This window comes from Trichosurus vulpecula, chromosome 8 (genome assembly GCF_011100635.1).
Source record: "Trichosurus vulpecula isolate mTriVul1 chromosome 8, mTriVul1.pri, whole genome shotgun sequence".
Taxonomy (NCBI): domain Eukaryota; kingdom Metazoa; phylum Chordata; class Mammalia; order Diprotodontia; family Phalangeridae; genus Trichosurus; species Trichosurus vulpecula.
The window spans coordinates 55,370,980-55,389,555 of NC_050580.1; the positions used below are offsets into that span (position 1 = coordinate 55,370,980).

Sequence of the window (18,576 nt, forward strand, 5' to 3'; positions counted from 1 at the left end):
TGATAAAATTATACCCTCAACTCTTCAGAGGCTTATAACAGAAACACTTAACTTCAGCTGTGATGTTTTGATTCCTTGTGATTGTTAGTATTTCAACAATTTTTTTTAATCAATGCATTGTACTTCAGTGGGGCAGGACAATACATCATATTTTACAAAGCTGGTATTCAAAACACATTCAAGGCAACTCAAATTTATAAACATATTTGCTACTTTTTTCATTCCTTTTCTCTCTTTTATTTTTTTTGCTTCTTAATTATTTTCCCGGTTGCTTTTTTGAAAATTATTGGGGAGAAGTCATAATAATGCAACAAATTTATGAACATCTAAATTAGTTCATTTAACAAGCATTTACTTAACAACTGTATGCCAGCAGAAGAGCTGGTTAGAAATAATCACACCAAGAATGTTTGTACTTAAAACAAAATACCTTCATCTTCCGCAGAGGAGCCTAATTAGAACTATCACTGTCAAATTATTATTTGTCAAGTAACCAAGACTGGAACTGGACAGTTTTCAAGGCCTTAGCCTCTTCTTTTTTGTTTGTTTTTTAAACTTTTTTGTTTTTTTCTTTGTTTTATTAGCTAATTTATTTATTTTTAGTTTTCAACATTAATTTCCATAAGTTTTAAAATTTCTCCAGCTCCCCCTCCCCCACCTTTCCTAGATGGTCAAGGCCTTAACTTTTTCTGCCATTGCTTCTAGTTATAAGCAAAAAAATTCCAAAGTCAAAAGCCACTGTATTTTTTTCAACTAAAAAACTCAAATGTGTCAAATGTGGTATTATACACTATCTTTGTTGGGGGAATAGGTATAAAGAGAAGATGTTATGTCATTAAGTAGTTGAAGAATTTCTTTAATTTTTGAACCTGGATCCAAGCAAACCTCTCCGCTAGGGGGTAAGCAGTGAGGCAGCAATCTAAAAAGAGGGTTACTGAAGTCAGGAACTTAGCCAGGGACGGTTACCTATTATTGTTCCTTGCCTCTAAGTATGAGACTATATCATCTCAGATTTGCTAATGAGCTGGAAGTCAGATACAGAATATACTGGGGGGTACTGAATCAGACTAAAGGGGAAAGTGGAGGAGGAAGTCGTGGACACCAAGCTAAAGGATGAAATCACTGAGATGTAGTCTCACAGTCCCAGGACACAACACAGCAAGAACGGGTCCAGATAGATGCCAAACTAGAGAAATAACCTGGAAATGGCAACTACCCCAAAAGAAAAAACACACATATATAACCCCTAAATCGGGACCCACCACAACAATCTCACTAGAAAATTTATTTCAGGCAAATCAACCATGACAGGGGGTATGGGAGAAGAGAGCACTTCCAAAATCTGAAGCATCCAGATCTTTAGGAAGGTGATAGAGGAAACTCCAAAAAGCTTTTTATGGTCTGAAGACACATGAAGGGGGAGAAATCTTAGGAGTCTAGACAGACAAGTACTTAGATGTCTAGGAAACACTTCTCCCATAAACCAATGGCTAAGTTCCTTCAAGGCCATAAATCCAAGAAAACCAATCTATCATATGGGGAAAAAAAAAGAAGGAATCCTTATAAATTGGCTCCCTACTCAGAGTCACAATTAGGGAAGCAGATTCTGGAAGAGCTAAGCCACCAAAGCAAATTGTTCATCTAGAGACTGGAGTCAAACTTATCATCCAACTCAGACAAGACAGCTGAACCTAGACAAGACTGTGAGGAGCACCAATTAGGTGAAGAAGGATATCAAAGAAGAAAGTCTAGATTCCTGATAGCTTACATGAAAAACTAGGATTAAGTAAGACATCTAACTTGTAATTTTTTCCATTTGATTTGATTTCTGATTTGTTCTAATTCCCTGACATATTTTCCTATACTACTTCGAATTAAGACAAAAAAGCTAAGAAGCATTATGTTCTTTTTTCAGAGAACAAAGCAAAAGAGAACCAATTAACCAACAAAACAGTTGAATCCTTCCTCTTGCAATCTAAGCTGGGGGTCAGAAATGCAGTTCAAGGATGATGGCAGCAAGAACATGGCACCAGATTGGCTAGCCAAGTCTTGGGGCTTTATTGGCAGAAAAAAAAACAGAGATCACAGATAAAGCGTACCTGAATAATATTTCAGTTACTGTATAAAACCTCTGTGCCTTGGGATTAACTGTATCCTTAGTATTTGCAATCACTACAGGATGAGGCTCTTCTTAAAGCCTCTTCGGACTTACCATCTGACATGTCTTTAAGGACCAGATTCTCCAGTTCACCCCACTCAGTGTTCAACCGTTTCATTAGCTTAAATGCATTTACAGGGTGCCCAAGGAACCCCTCTGGGTCTTTTGTAGCTGTGCTGGTCAGCTGGTCTAACTTCTCTGCCCATCTAAACATACAAAACAAATAAGTGGAATATGCATCAATTAAAAGGGAAATCTCCTTTTTAAACACAAGACTACGAAGCTCTCCATTCCTTGACATGTGTCAATACTAGGTTATCAGTTATATTTACACACACACACACACACAAACACACACACGATTTAATGGTTTCAATCACCCAAAATTTAGTGGTGGGTGTGCTCATCTGACTTGCCTGTGTGCCTAAACTCTGAGAGAATGAAGCTGCCTGTTTTGATCCTTAGTTTGAGATGTTACATGGGAGTACAATGTGACTTAGCACCTCCCAGTATCTCAGAAAGTTTATTCTGAAAGGGTCCATGTAAGTATGTGTCTAAAAATAAATTTTATTGCTTGTCCTTAAGCTCAAGAAACTTACTTTGTAACTCAGCTTGCTACACTCAAATTCTGTTTACTCAATTTAGCAAATAAAGATGCCAGGGAGGACTTTGTTAAAGACTGACCTAGTCACTTGGAATTTAAGCTTTATGACTTGTTATAAATGTAGCACACAGGGGCACCTAGGTGGTGCAGTGGGTAAAGCACTGGCCCTGGAGTCAGGAGGACCTGAGTTCAAATGCAGACACTTGACATATTTACTAACTGTGTGACCTTGGGCAAGTCACTTAACCCCAATTGCCCCACCTTCCCCGCCCCCCCCCCGCCCCCGCAAAAAGAGAAAACAATGTAAATGTAGCAGACAGCATGGCGGAGAGTCAAGATCTAGATTTGAACCCCACTTCTGATGGTCATAACAAGCAGACTTAATTTCTGAGCCTTAGTTTTCTCCTCTGTAAAGTGGGAATAATAGTATTTATCTTCACAGGGTCCTGAGGCTGAAACAAGATTCTGTGAAGATGTTACAGAAATACTGTTGTTTGATTTGGGCCAGACCTCTGATTTCATTGGTGACAGGAACTTGAGGGCAAATTCACTTCATGAAACTCATCTGTGACTTTCTATCTTCAAGACTTGTCTTGGACCACAGTCTGTGTCTGAGGCAGGACTACAGCCTGGATCTTTGTGACTCCAAGGCTAACTTTGCATCCTCAGTGCCATGTTGCTTATTTTTATCATCATTATCTGATTCTCATCTTTTTCAATGGACTTTTATATTCTATCTCTACCCAAATGGCTGGGCTAGCCTGTCTTTGATCTCTCTTCTGACAGTCCTGTCCAAAACATCCACCGTCCCTGCCCCAGTCCCTGCCTCAATTCCTACGGCTAGCTCAGCCCTTGTGTGTTGCTTCCCTCCCCCCATGCCTTACTCCAGGCCTGGGAAGGGCCTTGTCTCCTTCCAAAGGCCATCACGTGGCTTCCTTTTCCAAAGGAACATTTGAGGTCTAGGTACCCTTGTTGTCTCCCTCACACAACCAAAGCTCATTTGTTAAACCGCTGCTTACTTTTCACTTGTTCCAATTTGACTTCCTCTGCTTTAATATAGTCTTTCAGGGACGTTACCAGGTCTTTCTCAGTGTGGATTAGATCTGTCATATGACCTAAACAGGAGAAATTTTAAGAGTGATATCAGTTTTCTCTAATCTTTTAAATTTTGAAAAGTGAAACACATGGAGAATTCTATGATAGAATTTAACCGGAAAAGAGTCGAGAACTGGAAAGAATCTTGTTTTACCAGATGTTTTTCTGGTAAACAAAAAGATGTAGCCAAAAATTTTCTTGAACATGTGTTCAACTTCTAATTTTTAAGCTACTCAATTTTCCAAGCTTCAGTTGGGTTAGCAAATTGTCTTTTCAGCTGGAAATTTTAAAGAAAAAAAAAACACATACACGTATTTCATTGCCCAGAATCAAAACTCCAACCTTTAGAAAAAAATAATTATTTAGGTTTTAATTTTTTAATATAAAAGAAAAGATACTTATGGTACTTCAGAACTGAGATTTGCTCAAGAAATGGTCACATTCGATGAGGACAAATAAACATTTGTAAAGCATTCTGAGGTTTGCAGAACATTTTCTTCACAGCAACAATATTAGACAACATTTCAGGCATTATTCCTGTCTTATACATAAGGATACTGAGGCTTGGAGAGGTCAGCTAATTTGCCAATGGACACAAAACCAATAAGGGTCTGAGGTGAGATCTGAACTCCAGATCTTTCCTGACTCCAAGTCCACTGGTCTTCATGCTGTACCTCTCCATTATTTTTCATGTAAATTATTATGATTGGGGGTCAACGATGTATGGTTGGCTCTGCTTACTGGTTACAAATTAGACAATATTTGGAAAGCACTTAGCACAGCGCCTGGCACATGGTAGGCCCTTAACAAATGTTTGTTCTTTTCCCTTCTTCTTATAACGAGGAGTTTTTTTTCCTTTTTTATTGGTGGTGAGAGTGGAAAGGGGGGGAATAATAGTGCTGCAAAAAAAAAAGAATGAGCAAATGCACAGAATGGGAGATCCAGAGTTAAAGAGACAAACAGCTGCTTTAGAACTAATGTGCTTGATCACAGAATGGGAGATTCAGAATTAAAGGGACAAACAGCTGCTTTGGAACTAATGTGCTTAATGTATTATATGGTTCTAAAAAAACAACCAAAAACCAAGCTATACAACTAATGGAGATTCATGGTTTCCTGCACAATCCTGTTTTCCTATTTTTCTTTGTATATGGAAATGCTTGTGTTTGCTGGTATTTATCTAGCTCAGAATAACAAAAGATTAAAACTGCATTTTTAAAAGTATTACTCTTTTTTAAATGATTAGGAGGGCCACAGAAATATGTACTATCCAAGTCAAAGTTTCAGTTATAGGGTTATGTAGTTATAGCAGCCAATAAGACAAAGTGTCATGTAAAACAATAGCAACATATAGCTCATTTAGTCACCTCGAATTTTTATTGTATTTTATATTTAGTATTAGAAAGGACTTTTAGGATGGGAAGGAAAGAACCAAGTTAGTGCTATGATTGGGGCGGGGCACTTGAGGGGGAGAAAATCAGCAAGTAACATAAACACTGAGTGAACTTGTTTACATAAAAATAGAACCAGTTCTTACCAATTGAAGTGAAGAAATCAGTATGGGCCAAAGAATGGCGAAGCAGAAGTCCTACGATTAACATGCACCAGAACATCCTGGAAGGTGTAATTGTATGGACTGTCACAAGACCTAGAAAAGGACATATCACAATTGGGGTTTTAACTTTCTTAAGAATTCAGGGTTTGGGTTTTTTTGTTTTTCAGTGAATGAAATCCCTAAATGTTACTGTTACATATTAGATTAGAGTGAGACAGGGACCGTCAGAAACCAGTTCCAACTTGTTTCTCATCAAGGATGTTTTGAGAGGCATTTTAACATTGCTGAAAGGGATCATTTCTATGTACATAGAACCAAATATTCAAACATCTTTTCCTGATAACAACAACTTAAATGAATAGCAGTGCCGATTATTATGAACACAATCAGAACTGGAATCAGAGTTGGAAGGAATCTTAGTGATGATCTAGTCCAATCTATGCTTGAAAATAATTACCTCTACAACAAATTCACAACAGATTAGTGCCGTGGATAGAGCACTGGGCCTGGAATCAGAAAGACCTGGGTTCAGATCTGGTCTTATACAATTCCTAGGTCTGTGACCCTGGACAAGTCACCTAACCTTTGTCTGCCTCAGTTTCTTCAACTGTAAAATGGGTTGTGAGGATCAAATGAAATATTTATAAAGTACTTAGCACAGTTCGTGGCACATAGTAAGTACTTAATAAATGCTTATTCTTTTCTTCTTTCATCTAACCTGTCCTTCAAGGCATCTATTAAAGGACAGCCAACACGTCCTAAGTAAGCCATTCAACTTTATTCTAGATAATTCTCAAATTTTCTTATATCAAGCCAAAAATCACCTCTTTGACCCCCACCCAGCCCTCCTAATTGTCTTTTGGGGGCCACATGACAGGGCTTCAGGTACTTAAAGGCAACAGTTCTATCACCTCCTTCTTCTCTTCAACAGGCAAGTTCAGACATCCCCAAGTTCCTTCAAATGGTCCTCATAAGCATGAATTTGAGGCCCTTCACCATTCAGGCTGCCCTCCTTTAGATATTGTCCAGCTCATCTTTCCAAAAATATGGCATCCAGAACTAACAATCTTCTAGACTGGTCTTTCCAGGGTTCAGCACAGCAGGGCTGTCACCTCCTTATTCAATAACACGCCTCTTTTAGATTGATATTTTCCCTGGCTTATATGCCACACTCCCGACATACTAAAACATTCCAATCTTTCTAAAGTTACATCTAGCCACGTCTCCCCTTGTATCCAGTCAATCACCAAGCATTTATCAAGTGCTTACCAAGTGCCAAGCGCCATGCTTGTACTTAAGAAGCTGTTTGGGTTTTGTTTTTGTTTTTTTCGTAAGTTCAAGTGCAACTGTAGAATAATGATCATAACCCTAAACTTGGCATTGGGAATACTTGGATTTGAATCTAGCTTCAAGCCCTTATTAACTATATAAAGTTTGGGCAAATGACCTCTCTAAGCCTCAATTCCCTAATCCAAAAAAATGGGGTGAACAGGATGCACCTCACAGGATTGCTCTAAGGCTCATACATGATAATTTGCAATTTAAGTAAAGCACCTTGGGAGTCTTGGAGAGTTATATACACGTCAGCTGTTATCATCCATTTGAAATATCTTATTAAACGTGGCCCAATGAGACGGTCTGTCAAGAGCTTTTTGAATTCACAAGCATTAATTAAGCGCCTAGTACGTGCAGAGGGTACAAATGCAAAAATGAGAGCTCAGCCCTGCCCTGAAAGATCTTATATTCTCATTGGATTGTTTTCGAGTCAGTTAGCTATAATGCCCACCCAGGTGTGTGTCATACCCATTTCTTTATTCAAGCCAACGATAGAGATAGGCACTAGGCCTATTTGCATTGGTACTCCTATGGGAGGCAGCTCTACCAATGTGGGCAGCTACTTTCTCTGCAACTTACAATCTTTGTGAGTCTCCTAAAGCACTTGGAGATTAAGTGACATGCCCAGAGTCACACAGCCAATATATGTGCCAACACAGAGCTTGAGCTGAAGCTTCCTGGTTTCCAGGCCAGGAGCACAGGACCAAGCACAGATCCTCGGACACTCCACTACAGGCCTTCAAGGTGACATCAAACCACTACTAACTACTTTTTGGGTCTAGCCATCCCACTAATTCTAAATACAGTATTATCTACTAGCCTGCATCTCACCATCTTTTCCATATAAATAGCATGATACCCAATGCTATGATAAAATCTAGGGAAATTGTATCCGTGGTGTTCCCCGTCATAAATAATCTGTATCACTTGTATAGCCTTCAATGTTTGCCAAAGGCTCTATGTATATTGTCATTTTAATCACCACAAAACCCTGGGAGATAGGAGTCATCTTCGTTGTCGTTGTCATCATCATCATCATCATCATCATCACCATCATCATCCCTTTTTGCAGATGAGGAAACTGAAGCAGAGTAAGGTTAAGTGATTTGCCCAGGCTCTCACAGCTAGGAAGTATCTGAAGAAGCTTTTCTGACTCAAGTCCTGCCCACAAGCCACCGTCCAAAAAGCAGTGAGGTCGGTCTGTCACAGCCGGTTGTTAATGCCCTACTAGGCAGCTAGAAGGTAAAGCAGACTAAACAACAGACTTAGAATCAGTAAGGCCTGAGTGTGAATCCTCTTTTACTCTCCATGATCTTTCCAAGCAAAGTCCAATGGGTGGAGTGCTAGCTCTGGAGTCAGAGGACCTTCGTTCAAAGTCCCTTCCCTCCTCTACATGTGTACTTGGGCAAGCTCCCTGCCCTCCCTGAGCCTTACCTGGAAAAGGAGGGGCTTGACTAGATGGCCTGAGGTCCCTCCTAGCCCTGGAGCTTAGAGCCTAGGAAAGAGCAACTAAGATGAACCCCTTCCGTCTGTCAACAAAAACATCCTCTTGGCATGGCTTTCTCGTAATCAATCCCCATAACTGTTATTTCAGCTACTCAAGGAAACTACAAGTTCATCGCCGTCCCTTGTCCCTTTATAACTCTGCAATTTGTCGTCTGGGTCCAGCTCCTTCCTTTGTTTTTCCCTTACCTTTTTCTGTATATAGAATTCCCTGACAGTAGGGGTCAGTGGTGTCCCACTCAGGTTGGCAGAACTACCAAGTACATCAGAATTAGAGCTGGGAGGGACTTCAGAGAGCATCTAGTTCAATCTCCTTTTCACACAATTGGGCAATGGAGGCTTAGAGGAGATGTGACTAAGCCAAAAGACCACACAGGGAGGTAAGGAGCCAAGGCAGGATCCCATATCGAGGTTCTATTACACTAAAAATTTTTAAATAGATTTGTATGATAGCTTTTTTTTTACACTATGATTTCCTCTACACCACTCTCCCTGCCAGCCCCATAGTCACCCATTATAAAAAAGAATGGATTTTTTTTAAAAAGAAAAAAAGGAAAAGAAAAAAATCCTGCAAACCTATAGATGTATCAAAACTGATTTTAATATGCATTGTACACCAGACATTTTAATGGAAAATATACTGTTGTATCTCAGATAATGATTCAATTTTCAAATAGATCAATGTAAACAATGCTACCAAATATTAAGAGATAATACATGAAGTACTATCAATTTGATTAGCAGGCATTATTGAGTATCTGTATGTCAGGCACTTGGATACAAAGGAAAAAAATATACACCCCACCCTCAAGGAGCTTACAGTATCCAAAGGGAAATAAAACGTATATACAGAAGTCAATACAAAATAACATTGGGGTGGGGGATACTAACAAATCAGGGGATCAGGTATTGTAGGAGGTAGCTATTACATAAGCTTCTTGGAAAGGAGCTATCATAATAGATAAGACAGTAAAGAAGTCAGGAAGCAAATTACTTAATATCTCTACTACTCGGATTCCTCATCTGAAAACGAGGGAGCTGGGCTTGCTGGCCTCGGAGATCCTTTCCAGCTCTAAATCTGTGACCCTAGGGCTCCAAAAGGTTAAGTGAGGAGAGCAGCATTCCAAGGAGGGAGTGAGAGGTGGAACGTTACATAAAAGGAATAGTAAGTTAGGCCAGTCTGACCTAAAACGCAGACTGCAAGAAGGGGAGGACTCTTCCGGGCAGGCTGAAAAGACAGGCTGGAGTTAGAGTGAAGGACTTTGGATTACTTTTCAGAAGGGAGGGAAGGGTATGGACGGGAAGGTGAAGAACAAAGATAGAACCGATAAGTAGCTCCACAGTCCATAGAGCACAGGGCCTAGAGTCAGGAAGATCTGAGTTTAAATCCAGTCTCAAGTGAGTATCCGCACAATGAAATCACATCTTTAAGAACTACAGCAAGTACTACCCTCATCAGCAGACAAGGGAATGAAGGGTTCAATCTCAGGGATGGAATTTTAAGAAAAGCACCAATAAGGAACGTCCAGAAGGGCAACCAAGAGTGGAGGGCCCCAAGTTCATGCCATTAAAGGATCACTTGAAAGAACTGGGGGTGTTTAACAGGAAAAAGAGAAGACTTCAAGAAAACCTGACAGCAGTTTTCAAGTACTGAAAGGGCTATAAAGAGGGATTAGTCTTGTTCTGCTTGGGCCCTAGAAGGAAGAACTAAGAGCAATGAATGGGTAAAAGCTGTAAAGAGGAAAAGGAAAAACTTCCTAATAATTAGAGCTTTCTGAAAGTGGGATGAGCTCCCTCGGGAGGGAGTTTGAAGGCATTTGTTGGGTCTGGCATACAGGGGATTCATTTTTATGAACAGCTTTATTTTTTGGCCCTCAGTTCCACCCAGACTCTGAAATTCTACTATTTGTAAACTTTTTGAGGGGAAAAAAAAAAGCATTTGATCTGGTAGTGGTCAAAGTACAGAGTCACTGATCCCCAAAGTTTAAGGCATGTTTGGAACACAGAGCAAACAAGAGACCTCTCCTGTGCCTGCTCCCAACTAGCCAAAAGGTTAGGGCAAATAAGATTTGAAAATTATTACAAAAGTTAGTCCCCAATCACAAATTTTCTGCAGGAGAAAGAACTTGCCTCTTATTCTTACCTCTGCACAGAGTGACTTTTATGTCTCTCCCGCAGTATTTAATAACTCCCTTTCCTTTTTACAACTACCTAACTCTCCCAAGAAAGTCTCTCTTATCTTAGAAGAATTTTAAACATTTAAGCCCCAGAAAGAGGCTTTAGGATAGGACTTTAACGCCCCAGAAAGGTTAATTTTTTTTTTAGTATACATTTAAAGTAGTCTAGACACAAGACTTAAATATACAATCTACTCATTTGTTAGTTTTTAGAAATACTGTCATACAATCAATAAATATAAAAGTAATAAATAGCTAAATGATAGGAACAAAATCTCAAGGCTAGTTTTGTGCTATTTAAAATTAAATAATAACTATCAAATACATGTTACAGTAGTAGACAAATAAAAACATTCAATTCTGATCTCATAAGGCACAGATTTCCATAATCATAAACAGATTTGGATTTGAGAGTCTATCTAGTCTAAATTCTTCTTTTACAGAGAAGGAAAGAGACTTGGCCAAAGTCACATATCCTGAGTTTGGAGGAGAGCTACAAGACCCCAGTATTCTTTCTACTGTATCATTATGACTTTATTATAACAAATGATATCATCTATGAAATGAAATCAGAGGAAAATGTGGAAACTATATTATTCAAAAAGATGATTCTCAAACAAAATAACCATATGGTACAATGAAAAGAACGCTGGATTGGAGTTGGGGACCTAGGTTCAAATCCAATTCTGCCATTATTGCCTTACGTGACATCTGGCAAGTGACTTAACCTCTCTGGACTTCTGATGCCTTGTGTGTGAAATGACAGTGTTAAATTAGGTTATTCTGAAGTCTTTTCCCTCTCTAATCTAAGATCCTTTGTATCATAATAGAATATTCCAAAAAAGATTCAAGTCTCCACCCGAGTGTATACTGCACATTTTCTAAAAACACAGAGTAGCGAAATAAAAACTGTCTATTGGCTGTGTGACAACAGACGCCTCTTTGGGAAAAGCTTCTAGAACATAACAGAATGAACAGACTTCCTCTCCTGGGATCCTGCCAAAGTGCAAGTCTTGGACTGACTGAGAAGTCTAGAATTTTCTCCGTATTGTTCAAATAGGACTTCTTCAATTATTGCTTTTAATTTAATAATGCTTATAAAGGAATAATTTTTCCTTCTAGTAACAGAGAGGTTAATCATAAAAATTTAGTAAAGTTTTTCATTTCAGGAAAAGTTTAGATATTACAGACATGAGAATACAATTTACTTACTTTCATCTTTTTTCTTTTGCTCTTAATTTTTTATTGATATCTTTTGTCTTCATATTACATTCTTTCACAATATATCTCCAGCACTCCTCTCCACCCCCCCCCCCAGCCTGTCCTCATCAAAAGATGAGACATGAAAGAAAAAAATAATTCAGCAAACGAACCATCTACTACCATATCTAGCAATAGTAACAATTTTTCTACATTCATCATGTGCCCACCTCTCCGATAAAGGAAAGGAGGCAAGTTTTTCTCAATCCTCAAGGCCTAATTTGGTCATTTTAAACCACATGACAATCCATTTCATTTTGTTTTTTTCCCATATACACTGTTTTAGATGTATTATTGTGTCTGATTCTACTTACTTCACTTTGTATTGGTTCACAAATCTTCCCAAGCTTTTCTGAATTCTTCATATTTGTTGTTTCTTATGGCATAGTATTCAAGTAACAAAATCTGTTTTCAAGTCATCAAAAGGCATTCCCTCTTGTCTTCAAGTATTTGCTCTAGCAAAAAGTGCTGCTATGAATATTTTGGTGTATGGGACTTTTCCCCTTTTTACCTTTCTGGTACATACAGCTAGAAGTCATCTCTAGGTCAAAGGCTACGGGCATTAAAGTTGTTTTCTCAGTGTAGTTCCAAACTGCTTTCCAGAATTGTTGGACCAATTCCAACCGGCAGTCTAACTTTCCACATCCTTCCCATATAGAATATTTCCACCTTTGTCATTTTGCAATTTGCAGGATGTAATGTGAAATATGAGGGTTATTTGCATTTTAACAGAGATCACAAACTTTTGACAAGTTTGCTCCAAATGTGAGAGAAATGCAAATCAACTCTCACATTTCACCTTAATCCAGTAAATTGGCAAAAATGACAAAAGGTAGAAATATTCTATGTGAGAGGGACTATGGAAAGTTAGACTGCTGGTGGAATTGGTCCACCAATTCTGGAAAGCAGCTTGGAATATACTGAGAAACACCTTTAATGCCCATAGCCTCTTTGACCTCGGATTGAGAGAGTGAGTGTGTGAGTGTGAGTGAGTGTGTGTGTGTGTGTGTGTGTGTGTGTGTATTACCATTTATTCATTGGGGAATGGTTCATTCATATATTTGTAATAATTTCTTATATACAAGCTATAGTCCTTATCATGATTATTAATTACACATATATTTTTAATATCAAGTCCAAAGATTTGAAATTGGCAGTTTCTCCCATCCTAGCAGCATAGAGTTTATGCAAAACTTTTCAATATCACTTAAATGAAACTATCTATTTATAGTCTCCTCTATCCCTTTAGTCAAGAGTTCTCTTCTAGCCACAGTTCTGAGAGATGCAGTTAGAATTTAATGGTTTATTCAGACTTCTGCTCTCTCTGATTCACACATGAAATCCTAAACTACTTAGCCTGAGAAAATACCTACAACAAGCTTATTTCAAGTCTTCTCTTCATATTCTAAATGCCTAAGAGATTCTATCACTTGCTAAGTTATTGTTTACTGACCGACCAACCCTATCATCTCTGTCCTGTTGCCTGCTTACAGCACTGATTCAAATCCCAAATGACATTCACTTGTGAGCTGACCATGCGCAAGTAGCTCATCCCTGAATGAAGATGAAACTACTGTGCAGGGGGCCCAGTGATCAAAGTGCCAGATGCGGAGTCAGGAAGACCCAAGTTCATGTTCTGTTCTGACATGGGCTGTGGTTGCCATGTGAAAAGCACCTAACATCTAAGCTTTAAATTCCTCATTTATACAATGGACATAACGCCACCTGTAGTAAGAACCTACCTCATAGGGTTGAGAAGCTCAAAGGAGGATATAAAATATTTGACAAACTCTAAAGTACAACATAAAATTTTATAATAATAATAATAATGAGCATTACTTTCCTCAAAGGGTTACAAAGATGAAAGGGTTTTCTAAGCTTTGATGTTGCTATATCAATACAAACTATTAACAGCACCACCACCACCACCAATCCTTCACTTCAATTCGTCCTCAGTCTCCCTCCACTAATGATCTTATGTCAGGTAATCTGTTATAAAATCTCAGATCCAAACACCCCCAGAAGATCCTTAAGAGCTCTGGCTAGTTGTGGCACAGATATTTTCTCTTCCACATCCCCACTGAACTATTAAAATAGAATCGAAACAAGCTTTTGTATTAAGAGGGAAAATATGGATGTATCTCTCAAGCCACATCCAAACAGCATGCCTTATTTCAAAAATAACAAGAATCAATACTGGAATGAGTAAATAATGATGAAGCAAATACTATTAGAATATCAAGGGTTCAAATGTTGGCTTTAAATACTAGCAAAGACTTTTGGGAAGTCCAACAGTATTTCCCTTCCTCTCAGGTAACCTGAGGTGGAAGAGGACTATTGATGCAAACACAAAGCTTCACTGCCACACTTATTCCAGGAAAATCCTGCTCCACATGTTCAGTAGGATCAATAAAGCTTGTACATGGATTTCAAAACAGTTCTACTATACTGTAAATGTTTACAACTTGGAATTATCAGGATTCATTGAATTAGTAGTACAAGATATTCACTGAATTACTAGAACACAGAATTTGGTAAATATTGGTCTGTTTTAAAAACAAATTTCTTGAAAGAAAAAAATTTCAAAAAACAAAATTTGGAAGTCTCCAAAAGCAATCCCTTCAAACAGAGTAAATACGAATTACGAGATATGATAAACTCTGACATCGACCATTTTGTTCCATCAAAAATCCATTTAATATATTGTAACCTTAATGATAAATTATAAACTATAGCTTCTAGGTTGTCTGCTCTCAGTCACCCAGTACACCACCAACAGTCACTCTCTGTCTACAGCTACTTATTAGTCTGATCTTTCTCATATCCTCCTCCTTATCCTCAACTGTAAGCTGTCCCAGACTTCTATACTCAGCCTTGAATTCTGGGAGCTTCCAACAATCCAAAAGAACATCAACCCAAGCATCTATCTGGGTGAGCCCATTAAGGTGTGCTATTGTAATTGCTACAATCACAAAGCAGACAGTTTTAAGTCAAATGTGGAATTACTAATGGAGCTGGTAATGCCCTCTTGCCTATCCAACCACCTTGTTTTTTTACTTTTCTTTAAAAACACAAGGTACACACCTGAGGCAAAAACAGCATTCTCTCTAAAACAATCAGGAAAGACCATTTTTCCTGACTTTTAAGGGTCAAACATCTCCCCTAAATGGCAAACTTCTCGAAAAGAGGCTTGCTATTATATTTGTTTTTCTATAAAGGTATTTAATAAAATGTTCACTGAATTAAACTATCCAGCTTTTTTCTTCCTTTCTGCTTTAGTATCGATAAACAAAGCACCAGAGGAAGACCTAGGTTCAGATCTAGGTTTCTTATTAATTTGGGATAGTCACCTGTCATCTTCAATCCAAGTTTCATTATCTGTAGAACGATAAATACCTTTATTACCTACCTCACAGAGTTGATATGAAGATCAAATAAAATCATGTATATGAAAGTACTTTATAATCCTAAAATGCTAGAGAAGTAAAAGCAATAGAGAGAGAAGGTAGATCCAACGAGACAATATTTGTAAATGCAGATTAGTCAAGACTCCGAAGAGTAGGGTTTGGGAATCCCAGCAGTTCCAATGAGTTATGTTTTGAAGGCTCTCCAGAAGCTATCTTTACCCTTGAAAGTTTCAGTGACTACAACAACACAAATGGAAAGAAAAACTGAAAATGAATGTTGCAAAATGACAAAGAACTAACAGTCCAAAGGAAAAGATATGAGATGATGCTCCCCCTCCACCCTCCAACAACTCCCTCAAAGGGGCATGGGATAGATATGGGACATCATACGTATGTGTGTGTGTGTGTCTCTCTCTCTCATATGTATACACATATATCTACATATATACATATCACACACACACACACACACACACGCCAGATTTTCCCCCCAATGTATTGTGGAGTTGTTGTCAAATGAGCTGGGGGAGGGAAGGGGACAGAAGGGAACGCCGAGATGAAATCAAAACAAAAGATGGCAATAAAAATTATTTGAATAAAAGAAAAAGTCTCAAAAGGAAAAAAAAACACTGGTAAATGTTTCCCACCATCTTTGCCACCCTCAACCTTGTAGAAGAACCCTGACTTTAAACTTATAACTAAAAAGTTATTCCATTTTAACAAAATTCATTGTACACATTCCAGTTTTATTCTCCTCCTCCTCCCTAGCTCCATATCACAATAGAGTGTTTTCAATGTTGTTTTAAAATACATCAACCTCTTAATTGGCTAAAAGGTCTAACAAATATTTAGTTTCAACCAACAAAAAGAATTTAAGTGATCTTAACCCATTTAAGAGGGAACTCAAGACGGAATTTGGGTTCACATTTGGAATAAGACAGCTGTTTATACTCAGTGTTTAAAATCTGTTTTAACTAGGACCAAAAAGGTCAGGTTCCTCTAACCCAGGTAAGATTTCCAAATAAATGTAGAGTGGAGAGGAAATATGAGAAAGAAGAAATAGATTCTACTTATTCATTACAATAGCAGAAAAATGTGCCAATCCTTTTGTAAGGATAGGCTACAGCTGCACACCTTACATTTAAGATCTTCACAGAGTCTTCGTAGGATTTAACACATTTCACAGACTTAGGGAGAAAATGTCATTTGGTTTTCCCACACAGGATGAAGAACTTCAAATTCCAGGCCAATTCTACCCCCACTCCCCAATTTGTTAAGATTCATTAAAATTTTGCCAGTGATTCCTGAATTTTTTTTAAGTAATAAAAGCAGACCCGGCAGGGGAAAGTATGCACACATAAAAAAAGATGAGATGAGAACAATTAAAAGTAATATTGTTTTAGGACACTAATAACCACCAACAAGAACCGCAGGGTAACAAAGTAAGAAAAAAAAATCACACTGTGTAGTATATGCTTTGTTTTTAAACAACAAAATTGGAATGAAGAGTTTCCTAAATTAGAAAGCATAATCTTGCTTTACTCTGTGCAAATTACTAAAGATGAAAAAAGATGAGGATTCACCAATGCTGGTGGTGGAGGAGGGAGACAGGAGCCTTGAGCTGGACCTTCAAAGGCTAGGGAGAATTTGAAAGAGGGTAGGTAAGGGCAATGCAGAGCAGGGGACTAAAAGTTCGTCTAGTTCATATTTATGTGGCACTCGGTCCATTTTAAATGTATTTTATATGCATTATCTATTTATTTCTCACAATGGCTTTCAGATTGGTAGTCCAAGTAGCATTCCTATCTTACGAGAAAACTGAATATCGGAGAAATTAAGTAAGTTATACAAGGTCACAAGGTACAACCAAGGCCCCACAACCACTGACACCAAATCTCATGTTCTTTCTATGATAGCATGCTAGCTGTTGGAAAGAGCATTGTTCAGTGAGGAGGCCAGGCTGCAACCTGCATTGGGAAGGCAGTGTGGATTTTTCTCCATTGTATAGTCTGACATGTTCCAATAAATTCATCTCTTGATACTAATAATTTTCCAGCAACCTAAAATAGCTTTCTATATTCAACCAAATCTCTTACCTCATTCCCAGTACTAGTCATATCAAAAAACCATTTATTCAAGATAAGAGGCATGATTATGCCACTTAGAATTCCAGACTTAGGAGCCAAGAAGAACTGGGTTCAAATCTCACCTCTGACACTTACTGGCTGTGTGACCAGGGACTTCTCTGAAATTCAGACAACTCTTTAATTTTAAGGCAAGTTTTGATGGGTATCCCTGCAGGGAATACCCACACAGCAAAGAAAGAAAGCACCATCAGTCACTACAGCCCTCGTGGCTTTCTCACGTCAACACCCCTGGCTCTGGATTCACTTTCCAACTAATTCAACCTTACACTGTCCTCTCTGTTGAATTCTTGCCCTACTTCAGCTCATCTTTCTTTAAAAAAAATTTTCCAAACACATACTATCTCTCCCTCCCACACACCCCCACTGAATAAAAGAAAGAAAACTTTCATAAAAATATGTGTATTCTAGCAAAACAAATTCCCATCCTGGCCATGTCCAAAAATGTATGTATCATTATGCAATTTAAGTCCATCACCTTTCTGACAGGAGGTGACTTAAGATGGACTTTATTTTTCTTGACGATGTTGTTGTCGTTGTATAAACTGTTCTTCTGGTTCTGTTCACTTCATACATGTCTTCCCAGTTTCCTCTAAATATTATTTCTTATAGTATATTCTATTATATTCATTCACCATAATCTGTTTAGTCATTCCACAATAGGGGAGCACCCTCTTAGTTTTCACTTTGGGGCTACTTCAAAAGGAAGTGCTCTAATATTTCTGTACATCCTTTTCTTCTCTCTTTGACCTCTTTGGAGATATAGGCCTAGGAGTGGCATAGTTGGGTCCCAGGACAAGCAGTTGTGGGGAGGCGGGGTGGAGTGAGTTCCAAATTTATTTCTGGAATGTCTGGATAAATTCACAACTTTGTACTTGTATGCAGTGGACCCTCAGAGTTGCTTTATTTTACATATCTCTGATTATTGGTGATTTTAGTGCATTCTCATGGTTTTTGATACTTTGGAGTTCTTCCTTTGAAAAACGCTTGTTCATATCCTTTGACCATTTATCTAGTGGGGAATGGTACTTAAGTCTTATAAAATCCAATCAATTCCTTATAGATCTGGAATGTGAAACCTATCAGAGAAATCTGCTACAAAGACCTTTTCAAGTTATCTTTTCTCTTCAAATTTTAGTTGTATTAGTTTTGTTCACGCAAAAGCTTTTTTAGTTTTATGTGATGAAAAATGTCCATTTTATCTTGTGTGATCTTATCTTTCCCTTATTTGGTGATGAAGTTTTCCTGTATCCACAGATATGAAAGGCAATTCAGCTCTTCCTTTTCCCAAATCTGACCCTGGATTACTTGGTTCTACTTGACTGCTGCTAAATATCA

The 18,576-nt window shown here is 38.2% G+C and overlaps 1 protein-coding gene across 1 annotated transcript in view; it reads right to left on the reverse strand.

The window, feature by feature from the left end:
• Positions 1–18,576, reverse strand: part of P4HA1 (prolyl 4-hydroxylase subunit alpha 1) — a 64,928-nt gene that overhangs the window by 40,565 nt on the left and 5,787 nt on the right. Inside the window, exons 2-4 of the mRNA XM_036734977.1 lie at positions 5,395–5,505; positions 3,772–3,877; positions 2,213–2,364 (exon numbers count right to left, since the gene is read on the reverse strand). Coding sequence (XP_036590872.1) covers positions 2,213–2,364; positions 3,772–3,877; positions 5,395–5,470 — 334 coding nt within the window. The 5' untranslated portion in view covers positions 5,471–5,505. The remainder of the gene's footprint in view (positions 1–2,212; positions 2,365–3,771; positions 3,878–5,394; positions 5,506–18,576) is intronic.